The following is a 20,528-nucleotide window of genomic DNA, read 5'->3' on the forward strand; positions in this document are numbered from 1 at the left end:
CGCAACCTAAGTTTGAGATCAACCTCTCTTAAGCCATATTGCTGTGCCTTTATGTGGAGTCTACAAATGGTAGATGATCCTGAGTTGTTACAATATCCATGAAAATTGGAATGAATTAAGGACCTAAGGATGTAGTGAAGCAAACCCCCATTGATTTCACTGGAATTAATCATAGGCCTATTGTATCAGTGTACACAAAGAAAAGTCTTGCTTTGTAAATTGAAAGTAAATCTCAGTTTAAAGTAACATGTCAATGTAGATTAATAAAAATATGTGTATTGCAACCTGTTCCGAGTATCATGGAGGGAAACTGTGTATTGCAGAACAGCATCCCAGTCTCATTCACCTATATGTCCTTTCAGCATCTGGGAAGGAAGAATTCATTTACCTTTCTCCAATTTCTTTTTTTGCAGAAATACTGCTGACCCTGAAGGAGGTTTGGTTGCTCCTTTCTTCAGCTGACTGGGCTTACGGCCCCGAACCTTTACCAGTTTGAAGAGCTGCATCCGTTTGCCGTGACCCAGCTGCCCGGCGAGTTGCAGCAGCGGGAGCTCGGCTCCCCGCTGCTGATAGGACTCAGCTCTGCCTTCCCGAGGGTAGTCAAAATGGTTGTTGCTGAACGAGCAGCCTCTTCTTTGACAGTCTGAAGCTAGCATACAGACAGTTGCTCAGTCTGTTCACTGCATTCACCTTAGTGCAACTTAGATCTCTCCTGCGAAGTAAATGTTGACAGGCAATTTTCATAAACCATGTCAGATTGAATGTATTTAAATGTATGTATTTAAGGAAAAACAACCATGCTCTTGTTCTGTTCCTGTTTAGTTCTAGACCTTGTTTTTTTGCTTTGTTTTTCCTGGCTACTCAGTCTGGTGCAAAGGATTCAGTTCCATCTGAAAACTGGTGTTTTAAACTAAGGCCTGCATTTTGGAGGAGGGTTTAGAAGCAGTGTCTGGTACATATAGACCTCTAATGAGTATGTTTCATTTGCGACAAGTCACAGAAGATGAACCTATGTAGAAAACTATACAGAACAATTTTGAATGGGGTAAAAGTTGTAAAACAGATGAAAATTATCCCACGAGAGGGCTGTTTATAAAGGGTGTTTTGGTTGGGTTTTCTGGTAACGTTTATAATGCAAATCATGAATCCAAAAATATAAGTTTGTTACATTCTTATTTAATTAAATTCTTAAAAATCAGCAAATCCTGATTTTTACCTGACTCTCCTGACCTCTCTCATCTTCTTTTTTCTAGCAAAGTAAAAGAACAGGTTGGCTCTTCAGTAACTGCAAGTTACTGGTTGCTGAACAGCAAAGTTCAATGCTAATGCATGTACTGATTATGGTAGTGGCAGAATTGGTGCATAATATCAAAGAGATAAAGATACCTGCTTTAAAGCATGATAATTTCTGGTTCCCATCCCCTTAACTGGGAAAATAACGATTCATGTAATACCTATAGCAGATATCACTACAGACTTCACCACTGTTGTGTGTTTCTAATTATTTTAAAGCAGTGTGGACTATGAGGAAGTTTTGTAAGGTACATAAAATCCAGTTTATATGTAAACAAGCAATAATTTAAGTTGAAAACTTAAGTGTTTTACTCGTATAATTTTTGTGAGATATACATGTTGTGAAGTTGATTCCAAATGAGGTACTTCAGTATTAAATTAGATATCTTCTTAGCTGTGTGTGTCTCCTGGGAAAGTGTTTTGTAAAGGATCACAATGCCTTGATTAGACCTAATTTGTAGGCTTGAGACTTCTTATTTTCTAAACCTTGTGATTCTGCTCATAATGTCATTTATCTAACCTAATATTATATGCAGCCACTGTAGGAACCAATTCTTGATTTTTGTATGTTTATATTCTTTCGTAACGAATCTTAGAGAAACTAACTGTTACTAAGCAGGCCACTGTTAGGGTGTTTTTTTTTTCTTGCCCACTGTGGTTGGAGTAATCTTTTACTAAAGTGACATCAGTTTCTGAGGACTTGAAATACTAAGAAATTGATGACGTTTTTGACCTCTCTTTTCTTTCCTCTAACCCCTAATCCACCCACTTTCTAACCTGAACACAAATTTTTGGATGTCATATAAAATGTAATGCATTTTATATTATCTCATCAGCCATGCCTTTTGGGAATGAAAGGTTTATTTCATTCCCATTTGATTAGTTTTGTTTTGTTTTGTTTTTCAGGTGGGAGTTAAAATAAAACAGTTATTCTATATTAAGGCTGAGGAAAAAATGATAAAGGTGGTTTGAAATAGGGTTGTTTCTATAGAAGGCTTTTGATGAAAGTCAAGTAACTATCATCCCTGTGCTCCACAGCCTCGTTGATACGATGACATTTGTTTTAAACATACATTATGTATCTGAGGTAAATTTATTTATATAAGAAATGTATAAATTTGAAGGAATTAACTTCATGCAACACAAAGTGTAAATGAGTTTTAAAATAATTTTGTTTGTATTGTATTCTTTTTCAGTGCTTAATCGTAACCTCTTCAGATTATTCTTTTTCACAGTGGACATAATAGTTTAAATTTGTCCTGTTTCACAACAGTCCTGCAAACCTTTATCATCTGTAGTGATTATGACACTTCATCATCCATTGCCATTTTGAAAGAAAGGAGATTGTACCTATCACTTTGACTCAGTTTGGGTTCATGGTGATTTTAGTTGTCTTCTAACTAATGAAAAAGAAAAGTGAGTGAAGGAATCTTCTGATCATATTGATCACTATAGAAACAAACAAAAAAAAAGCCAAATCAATTCCCTTCATTATCAGTATTTTTCATCCTGTATACAGTAAATTTGTCAGAGAAGGTACTTGGATTTTGTTTAACAGAACAATTAATCAGTGTTCTACTTAACATTACTAAATGTGAAAGGCGCAAAATGTGAAAAATAAGCATATATACACGGTCATATGACCTGTTTAAGCGTTCATGTAATGTGGTAAGTTTAAGAAGTGAAGTGAGCTGTTTTGCTACAATGAATTAATTTGTACTCAGTCTTTAAAATATTGTCCCACACCAGTATCCCTTTGGGCCTGTATTAATTAAAAGCAATGTTTTTGCAGTTTATACAATACATTTTTTAATCTTTGTTTAAAAATGGAATTCATATGGGCTTAACAGATGAAATGGGTGGCACAGCTCCACTTGCAGAACCCAAAGATACACAATCAGTTTTGAAATGCAACTTAAGCCATTAATTGTTGGTGTGAATTTAAAAGTTTTCTAGTATTTGTATGGTAGTATGCTGCCTAAGAGCAAAAGCATTCTCTGCACAAAAGAAAATTTACTGTAGTGGCTTTGATTTTAATTAGAATTTTCTCCCTGGTGTTTCTTTGTAGACTAAAACAAAATCTTTTAAGTTTCTTACTACAGGTAAAAGCTATGTGCAAGAACCTCAAAATGCTAAAATCTAGCATAATGCCTTAGATCTGTTTTTAAGTCTTGTATATTCCTACATAGCTGTCTGATGTATTATATTTGTATAGTGAATTGTGTACAATTTTGGAATAAGTGCATCATCACTTAATCTTTATGTTGTTCAATAGAGACGATGGACACATTTCTTCAAACATTTACTGTCATTTAATTTTTCCCTTTATGTCATTTGTGGGTTTTATTTGTACAGTTCATCATGAAGTTGCATCTGAGATGTGTGTATATGAAAAGATTATACAAGGGTAAAATTAAGCAATATATAAACTATGGTTCTTCAGGAGAAAGCTTACAGTGTTTCAGGTTGTGATTTATTTTCAAAATGGAGTTGACTCTGAACATCACTTTGTTCACCTGCATTGATGTTTGTATTTCTAGTGTGAGCAGTTTATGCAAAGGTAGATATATTCAGAGAAATTTTAAATACATTTATGCAAGTTAATATTGCTTTGCTGATGCTATTTGCTTATTTGATGTTAAATAATGCTATTGTAAATAAAGAATTCTGTTGTTATTGCATCATTTAATAAATTTTAATGCCTTCGGGTTTTACATGGCTTTAGAGATTTGAACGTGTTTCTGTTGTGTCTTCATTTATTCTCATGTAAAGGTATAGGTATATGATAGTACTAGAGAATAGATGAATCTGCGGTTTTTAAAAAGACAACAGGCTTTCTCTTTTGAAGAATGTTTTATATATTCCGACTACTTGTTATTCTTGAAATCCTTTTATTTTTATAATCCTATACTAATTGAAATTTTTACCGCCTAGCTTAATTTGAAATCAGTTCATTATGAGTATTTTTTTATATATCATAGTCAGCACTCAGTGGGCATCTTTCTCTATGGTTTCAGGAGAGGCAAGTAAGTCTCAGATGGCCTGGAGCGTGACTGAGTATAGTCAAGGGCTGATTCTCCTTGTTATGCCAAATGGCTAAATTAAGACCATGGGAAGTAAATGACTGGTCAATTTAAAAAATAAAAAAACAGCTACAAGAATGCTGGTTTATCAAAATGGTCTACTACTCTCTTTAGGAAATGAGGGAGGGAGAAAAAGCTACTTATATTAAAAAAAAATTTAAGCTAAAGTAATTGTTATTTTAAGGACCTCCCAAAAATGTCCTTTCACTATTCCTACTGAAATAACAAAGCCTACATTGCAGTTCTCTTGGTTTGGCTTCAGCAAAATAGTGGTGATCCTTGCATGTGACAAAAAATATCAACACGGTAAGGAAAGCTAGGAAGGGGGATGTTGCTTCCCAAAGTGAAGTCAGAAACAAGTAGTAGAGAAAATGTTCATGAGTATCAAGAGGAAAACTGTTTCCTGTTTGAACCTCACCTTTCTAAAGATAGGCATGATCAGCTCCTTACCATCTATTTATTTTTAAAAGAGAGTTCTTGACAACAGTATTAGCTAAAACTCTTAGCAGTGATCTAAATGTATAATGAACTTCTCTAATGAGCAACAGTAACTTGTGGTATAACTGACCTTACAAAGGAAAGGTGCTTCGGATGCACACGTAACATCCGTACCAGTGCTTCCAACCTGATGCATGACAACAGGGATAAAAAGTGGCATTGCCTCTTGAAGAGCTTTTTTCGTGGTAAGCTGTGTATCGAGTCTTGCAGATGAGACTTTCTGCTGTGCTGGAATAAGGATGGCCAGAGGCTTTGAATTATTCCCAAGCTTGTTGCTCAGTGTTTATCCCAGTTGTCCACTTAGTAGAGGAAGGGGGCTGCGTGCCATGCTGCAGAAAAAGCAGCTCCTGGGATTGATTGGATTATGGAGAGGGAAGACTGCAGTCGGGGGTGTCTGCCCTCTGCCTTGACCTCTTGGCCTATGGAGGCATCACGATAAGCGTAACTCTGCAGTCCCCCTCTCCCCTCTTGCCCCTCCACCTCCAGGAGCACAGGTGAGCTGCCCCTTTCGCCTCCAGGAAGCCATAACTAGGGTCCGAGTCACAGGTGACACTGACGACCAACTTCTGGCACGTAGCCAAGCGAAGCAGCTAACAGAAAACGGGCAGTAACGGCTGCACGTCTCTCCTGCACTGCCCTCAAGTGTCAGGGTTAGCGTGGAGGTGCCGGGAGCCCACGAGGGTGAAGCTGGGCGTCGGGGGCTGCTGTGGGTGGCACTGCCTCCGGGGCGCCACGGCGTTGGGAGGACTGGGGCCCTGCAGGTCCGTGTGACCCATGGGTTCAGGCACGTATGGGAAGGCAGGGAGACCTGGAGGGAGGGAGAGGGAGTGTGGGAGCAGCACAGTGGTGGAGAGGGAGCGTGTTTGGGGAGGTGAGGAGCATGAGAGGACTTGGGGTGCAGTTCCTTGATAAATCTTGGTCAATGCAGCATATCCATCCATGTTAGGCCATTTATATGGAGTGATGGCTCGGCAAGCAGCCTGCAGCCCCTGGTGCCTGTCCTCAATACGCATCCCCGCATCCATGTGGAAAAGGACAGTACCAAACACCTCTAACATCCTTCAGGAGGAGGGAGGCCATGGCTGAGAGAGTGCTGTTACTGCTTTATAACAGGTCCAAAAGTCCTAATAAAGTCCTAAAAGAAAACCTGTGTGGCGTTGCAGTAGCCAGTCCCTAGTTGGGCCGCAGGAGTCCTGCATGGCAGCCAGGCGCCCTGCTGCCATGCTGTGCTGGGTGGTGAGAGCCCCCCGGCCTCGGCAGCAGCTCCGTGGCTGGTTTTCAGGATTTTCTCTTTCCGGATATTTCAGAGTGAGCTTTTCCTGCACATGATTCCCCCACCCCCGTTCCCGGCAGCAGGGGCACTCTGCACGCAAAGGGCACCCATGTAAATGTGTGAGCTGCACAAGTTCCCGCAAAGTTAATTCATTTTTCTGTTTGCCCCTCTAACGTTACCTGCAGAAGAGGCAAGCTGTCTATCTGCCAAAGCTGAAAAAGCACCTTGGAACCTGCACCAAAAAATTGGCTGTGTTTTTACACTGACCACTGACAAGGTTTTTCGAGCAGGACGGAGCTGCTCACCTGCCCATTCCCGATGGGCAGGCACGGGGCTGAAGCCCCCTGGTCTGTTTTGGTAGCCAAATTCCCAGTCATTCCCAGAGAAAGGGCCTGAGCGGCTGTCTGGAGGGTGCTGATCGCCCTCCAATCGTGTTTTCCTCGAGGGGAGTTACAGCCACATCTCCCAGAGAGCCGTGGCAGCAGGGACGGGGCTTCCAGGGGCACCTCTTAAAACAAAGGGCTAAATACACACACAGAGATTAGGCCCGTCTGGCCTCCGCCAGGAGACAGAGGCATTTAAAAAGCTGTCTGTGCATACTCAGAATAGATGCAAACCTTTGCCTTTGTAAAGTATTTTATTTACCTGTCTGTACAAGACTGCTGGAAGTCAGTCAGTTCTGCTCACCTGATTTCTCCCAGAGGTTGGGACCCTTTTATGCAGCAAATAATAGATTTGAGTGCTTAGGGTAACTTAACCTAAAATTAACTTGTTTCTTAGTGAAAGCCTCAGCATATTATCTGGAAAATAGTTGTAACACTGATGCAAGCCTTTTTCTTCTGTGCTCCGTGTCACCAGGCTTGCAGAAAAAGGAATATTTTGATTTCTCTCTGGGTATGCCTAAAGAGCAGAGATGGGTCAGATAAACCAATTTCACTAATTATGGGAATTTAAAGATCTCACATTTTATTTGTTTTAATTTCTCTTGACTCTCCCATGCAAGCAAGTCCCCTCCACAAGCCTCCTTTCTTCTTGTGTTGCAGTACCTGGCACCAGGTAGCCAGAGGACTCCAGATTATCTGGCAGCACTTTGCTTCAAACAAATACTCAGACTTTTTTGTACAACGACAATCTGAGTTCAGATGTATATTCCTGTACATCTGATTAGCTCTGCTACCACTTTTATGCTACCAATGCTGTATCTATAAAAAGCAAGTTAAACTGCCTTCCTGACATTGTTCCCTAAAGCAATATAGAGTGAATTCTGCCTTACTGTAGATAACAGAGATTTGGAATAGCCCAGAGAAAGTAAGAAGACTGATAACAAAATATCAGGCTAAGAGAATAACTCAGGTGAGAAAGGCTGCATTCCTGCCATCTCCCTACACACAGTGTGTGTATTGGCTGTCCATGGTGTATTTAGTGTGTTTGTCTTGCAAAACTGACGTTTGGTGGAGAATGAGGTTTTAGGTGGGAGTCAAACACCCACAATGCCATTTAATGCCAAGTGCATAAATGCTCAGGCTCAAGTTTTGGGACAAAGTTGTGCTGGGCCAGCTATGAAAGGGGGTCTTAGGAGGTGTGAGAGCCTGGATCAGCTCTGGGCCACCTGTGTTGTGCCCTTGTGCTTACTGTCTTGGTGCTTATGCTGTGAGTGAAAATTAAGGGGAGGTTCAAGACAGCCCCAAGAGGGAGCTGTGGGTGCGAGTGCCCTGAGCTCTCTGCAGCGCTGCACAGCCCCATCCATCCCGTCCCTCCACGCCTGCCCCTGCAGCATCACCCAGGCTGGACACTGGCAAGGAATGAGCCACCCAAGGGGGACCATGCTGTAACCCAAACTGTTTGTGCTCTGCCTGCCATGGGGCTTTGTCCCAGGCTAACCTGAAGGTTTTTTTATCTCCCTGCACTAGCAAAGATCATATGCTGCAATGGCGATTTGCATACCTGGGCCCTGGGGACCCCTCAGCCGTTGGGCTCTGCAGCCCCTTCGAGGTCTTCTTTTGACAGCAAATCCAGCACATGGTCACCTGGGAGGGACAAGGAATTAGGAAAAAAGGAGAAACCCCACAAAAACAGGGTGCAACCCTGCAGCAGGGAACCACTCAGCACCCGTGCAAGGGGCAAGGGTCAGATGTCAGCTGTGGGCCCCCCGCTCCTGCAGGGGGCTACTCCTAATGCCTGGGAAATCCCGGCAGCAGCCCGCCTTCTGCCAGGCACACATGGGCAGCCCAGGGCTCATGCTGCCCAGGACAAAACCGCCTCCGCCATGCCCATGAAACCAGCTGTGGCTGCAGGTGCTGTGTTGTCTGTTCAGGTCACTGGATTTTTGAGGTGTTTTTTGACCTAAAACTTTCTGTATCAAAACGCAGCCCCTTGCAGCCCCTGAGGCACTCCGCTGGGGCTGTGGATGCTGCAGAGGCGGGAAGGGGCCCACTGGCAGAGCACTCACCAAGGGCAGTCAGGACATCAGCGCAGAGCATCGCCCCCCAGCTCTGCTACCAGCACCTCGGCCTCCCCCCCTCGGGGGGAGAGGTCGAGCCCACGCGGGCGCGGCCGGGCCCCGCGGGGGGAGCAGCCGAGCGCGGCCAATGGCCGGGGCGTGAGGAGGAGGAGGAGGAGGAGGAGGAGGAGGAGGGAGACCGGCGGCGGGAGGAGGGCGGCCCGGTAGCCGGGGGTCCCCCCACCGCCACCCCCGCCGGCCTCGGCCTGCACCGCCCCCAGCAGCCGGCGCCACCGCCCTGCGTGGCCGCGGCTCCGCCCCGGGGCTGGGGCGCCCGTCGTGGCGGCCCCCGGGGCCGCGGCCGCCGTCCGTCAGTCCGTCCGTCCGTCCGTCCGTCCGTCCCCCTGCAGCGAGGGCTGCGTGACCCGGGGCGGGCCGCCCGCCCCTGCCCGCCCCATATAGCCGCGGGGGGCCGGCGCGGCCAGCCCGCCCGCCCCGACGGCGCCGGAGGCTCCCTCGGCCTCCTCCTGCCCCTTGGCCACCGCGACCCCCGGAGCGGCGGGCACCGCGCAGCACCCAGGGGCTTCTCCGTGCGTCTCCCGGCAGGTCCCTGCCCTTGGCCCCGGCATGGCGCTGTCCCTGGCCGGCGAGCCGGGCCCCAAGGACGCCGGAGACGCGCTCCGGATGAGCCCGGGGAGCCTCGCTGCTTACTACCCCGCTTTCCTCCCCCCCGCCCAGTACTTGGAGGCGGCCCCCGACCTCTTCCACCCTCTGAAGCCCCTGGGCAGGCTTGTCACCGCCTCGCCGCCCCTGCCCCCCTTCAGCTTCAGCAGGGTCCCCGCTTTCCTGAGCGAGCCGGCGCCCGTGCCCGCCGAGCCCTTCCCCGCCTTCCCGCTGCCCCTCTACAGCGAGCCGCCGCCTCCTGCCCCCTTGCCCGCCGCCGAGGGCTCGCCCCGCCGGGCGGAGGCCCGCGCCTTGGCCCCGCAGCCCTGCCCGAGCCCGGCCCGCAGGGGCGCCCGGAGCCCGGGCGGCGCCCGGAGCCCGCGGGGCGCCGGGCCGGCGGGGCCGAGCCACAGGTACCACTTCAGCGAGGAGGAGCTCAACGCGGTGCTGTACGGGGCGCTCCGCGGCAGCCAGCTGGCCGGCAGCCTGCACGCCATCTCGGGGCTCCGGGTGCCCCCCGCCAGCCCGGGTAAGGGGGTCCCCGGCCGGGTGCAGGGGCCTGCTGACGCCCGGGCGGGGGCTCCTCGCAGGGCCTGAGCGTCGCGGTGCGGGAGAGGGGACGCTCCCCTGGCGCAAGAGCGGGGCAGCCCGTCCCGCGGCCGCGGCGCTCGCGGCGCCTCGCTCGTTGGGCCCGGCGGCACGTCGGGAGCGGGGCGGCCGCCTTCTCCTTTCCGCGCCGGGGCAGCGCCGGGGGCTCGGTGCCGCGGGGGGAGTCGCGGGCGGCGTCGGGGGCTGCGCGGGGCGGCCGCACCCGCGGGCCGGGCTGACCACGCGGCTGCTCTTCCGCAGGTGCGGCGGACTCGCCCTCCGCGCTGCTGCTCGACGGGGACTCGCTGCAGCTGCCCGAAGGTAGGGGCGCCCGGCGCGCTGCGCTGCGCTGCGCCGCGGCGGCGCCGGGCCGCGCTCACCCCTCCTTCCCCCCCGCAGGGCTGGCGGTGCTGCGGGCGGCCTATGGGGACGTTTCCCAGCTCGGAGTCTTCTGCACGCACCCCATCCCCAAGGGAGTCCGCTTCGGCCCTTTCCAAGGCAAAGTGGTCAACACGAGCGAGATCAAGACTTACGATGACAACTCCCTGATGTGGGAGGTAGGCGACGCGCGCCGGGACCGGGACGGGGCTCCCTCGGCACCGCGTCCCTGGGCAGGGGGGCGTCCCTTGGCCACGGCAGCCGCAGAAATTTCACAGAGATGTTGTTACGAGGAGAAGCTTTTGGCTGTCCCTCTCCCCTAGCCTGTAACAGGAGCTGGACCTTGTCTGGGTAGTGGGTTCGGTGCAAGCGGGTCCCTTTTGGAAAGGGTTCGGACCTGATCTGATTCTCTCATCTACTCTCCAGATCTTCGAATACGGGCGCCTGAGCCATTTCATAGACGGGAAGGGAGCCGCTGGCAACTGGATGTCCCTGGTAAATTGTGCCAGGTTCCCCGAGGAGCAGAATTTGACAGCTATCCAGTGCCAGGGGCAAATCTTCTATGAAAGCTGCAAAGAAATCTTACCGAAGCAGGAGCTGCTGGTGTGGTATGGGGATTGTTACGTGCAGTTTTTGGGCATCCCCATCAGCCTGAAGGGAATGCCAGAAGGGAAGAGACCCCAGCAGCAAGCCGAAGGTGAGGCTATGGAGAAATCCCTAGGAGGGTCATAACCCTTCTACCCCTCGGACCTGTGTCCAGCCATGATTAGACTCTCATTAGGGGACTTGCCGGTGCTTTAAAAGACCCCGATGTCATCTTTTCTTCAGCTGCATTTTACTTTGAACGCCTCCCAGCCCCTGTGATGAGATTGCCGGGGGGTGACACTTCTGCCCACAGGTCTGCGGGCTGCAGGATGCCGGGATGCTCTGGGGTGGCTGGGGCTGTCCTGCTCCCATGCCACTAGCAGTGTCCTTGCGATCCTGGGACACAAGCTCATGCCCTCCCTTTCGCCTGCTCACCCAACCTCCAGCATCCCAAAAGAGCAGCTTCCCCTACACACAGGGGAGGCTGGTTATCTGTACTGAGGGCTGCTACCAGATCTGAGCAAAGCTCTCCTTTGAACCTGGCACCCACTTCTGTCTCCGCAGCTTGCTCCTAGTTTTCATTTGCTTTGGGAGTAAAAAGTGGTAATTTGATGACTGTAAAACATCTGGTGCTGTTCGACAGCGCTCTGGGGAATGGCAGAGCGAGCGGCTGATCCTTTCTCTGCTCTGCAGCAGCCCTTCTTCCAAGGGACCGTGTTTGGGGAGGAAGGAGGCTTTTGGGCATTCCTATTTTGATCCTGTTTTAATCGTACAGTTACACACACCTGACTTCATGACATTTTTCATGCAATTAATTCTCTTAGTAAATGGGGCAGGCTGAAATCGTTCCAGTCCTATAATGCTGATGCTGCTTGCAGAGGATACCAAATATTCTCTCTTCGGGAGCACTGTACTTATAATATGTAGAAAGTGTGACATTCATATAAGTAAAACTTATGTATGAAGAAAATAGATTTGTGCAAACGCAGGGAAAGCTGGAGCTGTCAAAGAATGTGTTGGCTAGGTGCAGCAGTAAGAGAGAAAGAAGAATTTGGCAAATCTCTGCAAGGAAATTTTTGAAGCTGTTGTTTTAAGGTGCCTAGTCCAGATAGCTGGTAAATTGTTGATTTCATTTTAAGGTTCAAGTCAAAGTTACTTTTCTGTGTTGTATTAAAGGCAGAAAAGGATGTTTAAACATTTGCAAAATTTCCTATGTTGTTTCCAAATTCAATGGATAAGATCAAAATACAAAAGAAAACAAAAAATATGTTCTTGTTCTACAGTAGTTTGAAAATCATAGAAAATATATGCAGATTGATTTTTTTTTCTCTCTTTTTAGAATGGGAAGTGAAATTTATGGACAATATTGATAATAAAAACCTAGCGATGTTTCCGTTTGGGGAAACATTTCATGTTGCAGGCATCTGAGCTGTTTCTCCATATATTCACTCCCTGTTTATGGAGATGCGAGGCTGGAATCCTGTCCTAGCTGAAGTTAGTGGCTAAACGCAATAATTTCATTAGCGTCGGGACTCTTGTGCATCCTCTTCCGTTAGAGAGAAAATGTAAGGGCAAGTGGACCATGGTGTTTGCTTACCAGATCCAACTTGTATTTTGTTAATCACATTGCCAGAATCCCTTTAACATTATTACCCTTCTGAAGACCTACAATTCTCAGTGGGGCACCAGCTCTGAAAGAGAATCGGATTTGAAATTAACACCTTTAACTGTGGTATAACGGAGAGATTGGCACTTTCCCTTCTGCTGTACAGAAGCTGGGGAGAGCTATAAATGCGAGAGATGCGGCAAGGTTTTTGCGTACAAGTATTACCGGGACAAGCACCTGAAGTACACTCGCTGCGTGGACCAGGGGGACAGAAAATTTCCTTGCCACCTTTGTAACCGATCCTTTGAAAAACGAGACAGGCTGAGGATTCATATTCTCCACGTCCACGAAAAGCACAGACCTCACAAGGTAAGCCTGCCTCTGGGTGCCTTTGCAGTTACTTGCTCTTCTGGAGTAATTAATTGTCCTTAATTATCTTATTTTGGCAAATGCGAAGGTGCTGATGTTCTCTCCCTGCTTCTCCCCTCTCCGGTTTCCTTGGCAGTTACTTTGTGAAACTGTTTTGCCTGTAAAGGAAGAATTTGTCTTATGCAGCAGAGTTTAGCTGAAGAAATTAATGAACTTATACTAGGTTGGGAAAATACCTGACCCGCAGTGCCAGTGAGAGTTTGAAAGAGAAACGATCTGAGGGGGAAATCCTTGTCTGCTCCCCAGGAGGAGAGCAGGGCAGGGGAAGAACGATCCTTCTGCACAGAGAAGCGGGGTGCCGGTGCCGGTGCAGAGGTGATGCTGCTGCCCGCAGCCTCACGCTGCTCCGTGCGGAGTAAGGGCGCAGCTGGCCCTTCCCTCGCGGCTGCTGGGTCTGACAGCGCCAAAGAGCACCTTAACTTGCCTGAACTGAGCCAGCGCATATTGCTCCAGGGCTTTTGGACGTTTGCATGAGTTTTTTTGGTGCTTTTCTCCTGGAGCTAAATTGTGTTTGAATGAAAGCGGGGCGCACGCAGAGCCCGGGGGACCTTGGGGCTGGCTGGGCTCGGCTCCTCCATCCCACCGTCCTCCCCTGCCTTCACGCTGACAACTGGCACACAGCTCTGTCTGCTGGACACCACGGTAGTGAAGGTTTGCATTCAACATGGAGCAAATTTTCATTTGGTGGGAGCAAATCCTGGCTGAGATATTTGCCTTGTCTCCACCAAACATCTCTCTGTAACACTGGTTTCCTCCAGGAGCACTGGAAAGGGAAAATCAGAGTTCTCCCAAAGGCTCAGGCATGGGGAAGTTACTGCACTTGATGTGGCACAATTAAATCATCCCTGAAAATCTTTCAAATGTCTATTTTATAGATTATACTGGAATAATGTGAATTTGTCAGGAAAGGTGTTATAATTAAATTGACAATATTACAATGTCAGAATATCACCTTGATCTAGTAATAGAGATTTAAAATGTCATTCTATTAAATATGAAGTTTGAAATACATACTTCTTTCTCTCTTTTGTTTTTTCTTTCCTTCTTTCTTTCACAGAGAATTTATTTTGGAATGTGTACAAAAGAAATACTTTAAAACAGCAGGAAGAGAAACTTGTTCTGAATAGATATTGCATTTGAATGAGAACAGATAAATGCAAAAAACAAAGACAGAAAATGTGTCAGTAAATTACCATCTTTCAAAATCAGTCATGGCTTAGTATATTTCAAACTTATGAGTGAGGATTTCTTTCAAAAGCATCCCAGGAGGAAAACAATTTATGGCCTCATGTGAATTTCACTGAAGTCAGTGCAAGTCTCTCGAATGACTCCAGCACTCTTGGAGTTGGATTTTATTCTGTCACTGACAGCTACTGGACAGGGCACCACATGATGAAGGGGGCAACTTGGTCTGTCAGAAGATGAAGTGGTGCATCTTTCACTCATCCAAGGGGAGGCATTTCTAAGAGATCAAGCTGTAGGTGAAGTGCTGTGACTTACTTACCATTTCTGAAAAATGAGAATTATTCTGAGATCCCCTTTAAAAATATTTTTTTAGTTAAAAAATATTATTTTAGTTGTTGAATAAAAAATCTAAATAGTAGCTGAAGCATTATTTACATTATTATATTTTGAAGGACAGGTTTTGATGAAACGATTTTGAACTATACACAAAAAAGGTTTTGAAATTTTGCATGATTTTCCTCTTTTAAAATCTGTTCTTAAAAATGCATTAAAATTCTGGCTGTTAAGTAAACTTGCTACTTAAATTACTCATGTGCTTATATATAAATACATGTAGTGAGATACTTGCACACATCCTAACATTTTTTTCAGCTATGCTGTTATGTGCTTCCTGTTAACTTTTAATCTTTTTTTTTTTTCTCCCCAGTGCTCAGTGTGTGGGAAGAGCTTTTCTCAGTCCTCCAGTCTGAACAAGCACATGAGGGTTCACTCCGGAGAGCGCCCCTACAAATGCGTGTACTGCAACAAGGTAAGGGAAAACCCGGCTCCGGCCAGTGCCCCGGCCTGTCACTCTTGTCTATCCTCTGCTGCGTTCAGCATTGCACACTGCGCCTGGGGGTGGGGGCTTTTTTCACGCTCCTGTTCATTTTCTTTTTCTTGATCAAGCGCTCAAGAGAAGGGGACACAAAATGGGACTTCCTATTTAAGTCAATATCCAGATGAGTGAGCACATATTCTGGCTGCAGTTGTGAGTTGCGGAGGGAGAAAGGAATGAAAGTGGAAGCGTTAGGGAGTACCAGAAATGGCTGGGACTGAAGAAACAGCAGGTCTCTGCCTCCAGTTCTCCCGTGCACACCTCAGAGAGCTGTTGCAAGGATAAGATCTACGAATGTTTGAGAGCATCTCAAATACCATGCTAGGTACTCAGCTAGGTGTAGTATTGCCCTTTTTCACAGAGTCTTTTGTCTTGCTACTACTGCTTTCCTGGGTGAGTTGAACAGGTTTGGCCCATGAGCTGAACCTGTAAGACGTGACTCTGCTTGCTTACCTTGAAGTAATGGAGTGATTTATGTGCATGGTATGGCAATAAGCCATACAGCACTAATCAAAAATTTGCTCAGCTGCTACTACTCTTCGCAGGAGGGGTGGCTCAGGGATGGTTCAGGTGACCTTGCTTTTCCCGGGGGAGCAGTGCTCCCTGCTCTCTGAGCAGACGGAGGACGGACGTGCAGCCTGCTGTTGGGCAAGTGCCAGTAGGGCTCCAGCTGCAGTGGTCCACTCTTTGTGTCCATGCGAGGCAGAAGCATCGATGGTCGTGTGTACTGAGGTGTTTCTGATTCAGAAGGGAGAGATGTTTTGTTTGTGACTGTTCCAACACATAGTCGAGTGTCCTGTACTAAAGAACCTTAGAAAAAGCTCCTTTGGGCTATTATATATGTATTTTTTCCACAGACATCCCAAATACTTGTAGGCAGAGTTTAGGATGAAATGTCATTCTTTGGATGACAGGAACAGCTCACAGAGCTTTGCAGGTTCCTCTGTGAACAGATTCCTCTAGGACACGTCACATTCTGACCAGGCCCTGGTGGCTCTGGTAGATCTTTCACGGATCAGATTTTATTTATCAGTTCTCAGGCTGCAAGATGAGGTTATCCTAGGACATAGCCATCCATTTCTGAGGCTGGGAAACCAGGGGCTATTTTATAATACTCTCACCCGCTTCTCCTGTGGAGTGGTTGTTCCTCTTTTTGTCTCTCCTACCTCTTACGGTGGTTATGCCAGAGCAACCTTGCTTTCCCTGCCCCTTTGCTCACCTGATGCAAGTGAGGGAGAAGTGTTGGGCCAGGACCACCTGACAAGTGCTTCTGTCCCTTGAACTTTTGTCCTTCTGTCCCTTTTGACATTTACCTTCTGGGGACTTTTCTGTAGGAATCACAGATCTGTTTGTGCTCTAAGGTTCCTAGTGAAAAGGTGTATGAGATTTATTGCTGTCTGCTTTGAAAACTTATTTGTGATGGTTCAGCAACATAATGGTACTAAAGAGGATTTGTGGATAAAAATTTCAGCTGCCTAACCAGTATACAGCAATTCAGCTTCTAGTGTAGCATTTTTCCCAGACTGCTTATGGAAGTAGGGGCAGCAGCCAGAGCAAATTTGTGAGGTCTGCAAATAGTAAAGGGTTCCTAAAGGTCTCTTGCCCAGGTAAAGGAAAAACAGGGAAAACATGGCTATTTTACAACATTCTTGCTCAAATCTCATTGAGAGGATTTTCTCCCAAAATGCAGGAGGAGTTTGCTACTTGAGTGAGGGGAGAGAGAAAAGGCTGCAAGGTCTGACTGAAGGAAGAGCAGAGTATGGTGGAGGGGGGAAATGAAACCCAGAAAGATGGAAACATGCTGGGTTGCATGAATGAATTCTGACACCTGGATTCCAAGCCAGTATGAGTGAATGTGAAAGAGTTTAACTTTCTGAATAAAAACTAGAAGGGAGGAACCTGCATTATCTTTCCCCAACATGCAGGAAATACAAGGCTAATTAGGACAGTATTGACTTTACTTCTTATTCTTTGACATGTGAGGATATTTGTTGGTGTCTCTGGTCAGAAATCTTTTTCTGAACTCTGTGTAACTTCATGGACTCAGCCATGGCTGTACAGCTGAGAGTGATAGCTGTTGGCTTCTGGTTCCTCATTGCTAGTAGTTTTCGGTTTTGCTCTGATTGTCTGAAGATGTGAGTTATTTGAGGACTTATTTTCAAGGAGCAGTGCTTCTGAAGGGTCTGGGTTACCTGAAACTGTGGGCTACACAGAAAACAGAGTACATCATTAAACCTCCTTCTTCTCTGCCTGGTCCTTGCCATTTCAGGCGTTCACAGCGTCGAGCATCCTGCGCACTCACATCCGCCAGCACTCAGGAGAGAAGCCCTTCAAGTGCAAACACTGCGGCAAAGCCTTCGCCTCTCACGCGGCCCACGACAGCCACGTCAGGCGCACGCACAGTAAGGACAAGGGCTGCGTGTGCTCTGTGTGCGGCCAGCACTTCCCGGAGCAGGAGGAGTTGCACTTCCACATGCAGTTTCACGCTGCTCGTTAGCTGCGAGCCCCTCGGGCGAATCCTGGACCAGCTTTGTGTGTATATCCGTGTATGCGCATGTGTTTGTGTGTGTTCGCATATGCACTGCAGGAGGTGATGTTCGCCCTCGTGGCGACACGGGGCCCCAGCACCCCTTTGGGTGCGCCCGGTCTCCGGACCCTGGGCATATTTCTGAGCACAGGGGCCAGTAGTTTTATCTCCTCCGGAGATCCTGACTCCACACTGGGGTGACCCTCCAGCATGCACTGATCTTCCCAACCTGTCCCCTCTCCTGTACCCCTTCGCAAGAGGGAAGTGCTGGCAGGGGTGACCTGCACCTCCCGTGGATGCCTTGTGTGTGAGTATCACCATGATGAATGTTTCTGTGCCTCTCATGCACCACCTCTATGGGCTGTCCGGTGCTGTCTGTGCCGAAGCTGGTTTGAAGGATGTTTTTATCAAGTGCATTTCCAAAAGCCAATTTGACCTCCATTTGTTTTATTTGGGCACTTGATCTAGGTGTGGGGTCTATTTCCCCTTAATGTGCAAAGCTTTTAATGAATCTCTATTTGAATGTGAACTGCCTCAGAGGTATGGACTGCTAGACTGGCGTAGGGGTATTTAATTCCTTCGTTGAGCTGGGGGGCCACCTGATAGGGGCCACGGGGAGCTCCAAAGCAGTTGAACCAATGCTTCCAGGGGCCAGTGGATCCAGGTTAGCCCAGGGGCAGGAGGTAGTGAGGTACCTGCAGGCTAGCCGCAGCTCGTGCTGGCTAGCAGTAGTGTCCTCGGGGGCCCGGCTAAGCCTGTGAGGCCATGGCTCTGCCTCCTCGCTTGCTAGGACCAACTTGAAGATGTTCCCAAGCACCAGTGGGCTCTTAGATGGGTCACTTAAGAGTCAGATGCCCTGGTAGAGGGTTTGCACTGTGAGCTTGGCACAGGCTGGCAGCAGGCATGATCCCGTCAAGGGACTCCTCTGTTTGGATTTCCCACATAACTGTCTCTTGTCTAGAAATGTGCAAGGACTGCGAGTACTTGCCAGGCAGTCCTTCGCTGTGAGGCCTGATGGGAGAGCTGGACGGCTGTTACAGTGGCACTCTTGAATGCGTTTAAAAATTAACCATTTATTAGTTATGCAGGAGCAAAGATTTTAAAATCAGCTCTGTGATACCGCTGTCGAGAAAGGGGGAAAAGCCCCCTTTTGCTAAGGTACAACTTGAAGTGTAGGATAGACAGTCCTAGGACTTCACAGCCCCAAAAACTCTCTGCACACAAAATTCCCCCCTCCAACCTCTAGGAACTGCTCAGCCTGCTAGGAGAGGACTGGAAGGTTTCACCCTCCATTTCTCACTGTTTGTGCAGCCAAGTCAGGGCCAATTTGTGTGGGTTTTGTGTTGATTTTAATTTATTTATCTTATTTTATTTATTTATTTTTTTTTTTAGCAAAAAATGTTCATAAAAATGCTGTTTTCTCTATAGAAAGAGCTACTCATTTAGCTATGGGTGAGAAAATCTACTCTGGGATCTTTTCCTTGAAAGTTCAGGTTTTGTTCTTTCTTTTGCGTTCTGTTCTGACGTTGGAGAAGGATTCAGAACAACATCTCAGACATCCTGTCCATCCATACCAACAAACTTTGACCCTGCTTCTCTGCATATTACAATGGATAAAATAATTTCACTATGAAATCTTAGGTGTTTGAACCCTGATTTTTGCAAAACACTTTCAAAATCGGGAAGAGTTCTTAACAAAATGACATTCACTGGCAATGCAAAATGTCAGCTCACATGGAGGCTTAGCGAAAAGTCTGTGCTGAAGTACCGCTGAGTGCAGGGAGTGTCAAAACTGATGCAGAGGCCGGTGCTACTTCTCTGCATCCCTGAGTGCCCAGGGCAGCGGGGAAGGCGCAGGGGGCTGTGCATGTGTGTGGTGCTTCCCCTGTTAATGGGATTGTGGGTAGCATCCAGGAGGGATAATAGAAGCCCTTGCTGGAGTCTGTTGATTAACCCAAATAGTTTGATGTTACTGGGAGGATGAAGTTCTTTTCTAATATCCTAGATCAGCTAGGATTAACAGGGACTTTGCACACAAGTATAGGAGATGGAACTTATTTTGTGCCTACCAACCTTAACATTATCACTTTAAATACAGCATGCAACCAATGTTACCTGCACATTTTATTATGTTGTGTAGATACTATATCTATAAATATGTATATTGATTTGCACTAATTTTTGTATGTTTTGTTGTTCATTCTGTTAGTCTGTTCTCATTGTTCTCATGGTTAAAAATTTGAAAGGAATATTTATAAAGCCACTTACTTGTAAGTAAAATATTGAGGCCCAGCACTAGGTAGGATGTGAAATAAATAAACCATTAATATTGTACATACATACAGGTTTTAGGGTGGGATGAAGATCATGCTTTGTTATGAATGTTTTGCATATTCTAATACCAAAGATTCTTGTAATACAGAAAGCTGCATTTTGTCCGGATTGATGGCCTGAGCTGGTGAGCTCTAAGTGGGTAAAATTCACTCCGGAGCAGAAAGTTATCACAGTGTTTATGTATTCTTCAAACTATGCTGAAGTACGTATAGCTGGAGAACCTGAATCATGGTTATCACAGCTGACTGCCTGTATGAAGGGGTTTCTTCCCAAGCATACAAAACCCTGGCCAGCAGAAGTGTGAATTCTGCGCGTGAAGGCTTTGCTGGTTCAGTAACTCGGGTTGTGGTGAAATCATCACCTATTCAGCCATAAAGTAACTATTCTGACTGGGAATGATTAGAAGTGCTGTGAAAAATACACCTACAGTCAGCTTCATCTGTAGGTTACCTCATTGCTTCTGGTGAGTGAGGGTTATTTAAGTGGTCCCTCTTCATTTGTAATGTTTTTAGCTGTGTGTGTTTTCTTCTGCTTAAAGGACTCCCAAATACCTCATACTAAAATATTGACACTCTTGTGCAGTACTGTGTTGCTGAGTTGTCTGTAAAAAGTATGTGAAGGGTTTTACTTGTACTTGTGATTGTAGTTACTGGTTATGTTGCATATTAAGCCTGTATATCTAAATGTTTTATGCTGATATTAAGACTGTTACTTTGAGATTCATGGAAAGGACAAAAAATAAATTATTTGAGGCTCTAGCATACACTAATGG

At 46.8% G+C, this 20,528-nt stretch overlaps 2 protein-coding genes across 10 annotated transcripts in view; both read left to right on the forward strand.

Annotated features, from left to right (window-relative positions):
• NCOA2 (nuclear receptor coactivator 2) overlaps positions 1-3,974 on the forward strand; it is a 198,499-nt gene extending 194,525 nt beyond the window's left edge. For all 9 annotated transcript variants that reach the window (XM_026056258.1, XM_026056257.1, XM_026056259.1 and 6 more), the window contains one exon: positions 414-3,974. In XM_026056258.1, coding sequence (XP_025912043.1) covers positions 414-425 — 12 coding nt within the window. In that variant the 3' untranslated portion in view covers positions 426-3,974. The remainder of the gene's footprint in view (positions 1-413) is intronic.
• Positions 3,975-9,214: 5,240 nt separating this feature from the next.
• On the forward strand, positions 9,215-17,392 carry PRDM14 (PR/SET domain 14). Its single transcript, XM_026056305.1, has 7 exons — positions 9,215-9,779; positions 10,100-10,159; positions 10,238-10,395; positions 10,643-10,913; positions 12,574-12,776; positions 14,728-14,829; positions 17,165-17,392. The coding sequence occupies exons 1-7, from the start codon at positions 9,215-9,217 to the stop codon at positions 17,390-17,392; spliced, it is 1,587 nt and encodes a 528-aa protein (XP_025912090.1).
• The last annotated feature ends 3,136 nt before the right edge of the window (positions 17,393-20,528 follow it).

The sequence above is a fragment of the Apteryx rowi genome, unplaced genomic scaffold (assembly GCF_003343035.1).
Source record: "Apteryx rowi isolate R43461 unplaced genomic scaffold, aptRow1 scaffold_130, whole genome shotgun sequence".
NCBI lineage: Eukaryota > Metazoa > Chordata > Aves > Apterygiformes > Apterygidae > Apteryx > Apteryx rowi.

Excerpts from the sequence above, each read along its gene's own strand:
- PRDM14 (XM_026056305.1), top strand. The coding sequence starts at position 9,215 with ATGGCGCTGTCCCTGGCCGGCGAGCCGGGCCCCAAGGACGCCGGAGAC. Across the intron at positions 9,780-10,099 it reads GGTGCCCCCCGCCAGCCCGG|GTGCGGCGGACTCGCCCTCC; the intron begins GTAAGGGGGTCC and ends GCTCTTCCGCAG. Across the intron at positions 12,777-14,727 it reads AAAAGCACAGACCTCACAAG|TGCTCAGTGTGTGGGAAGAG; the intron begins GTAAGCCTGCCT and ends TTTTCTCCCCAG.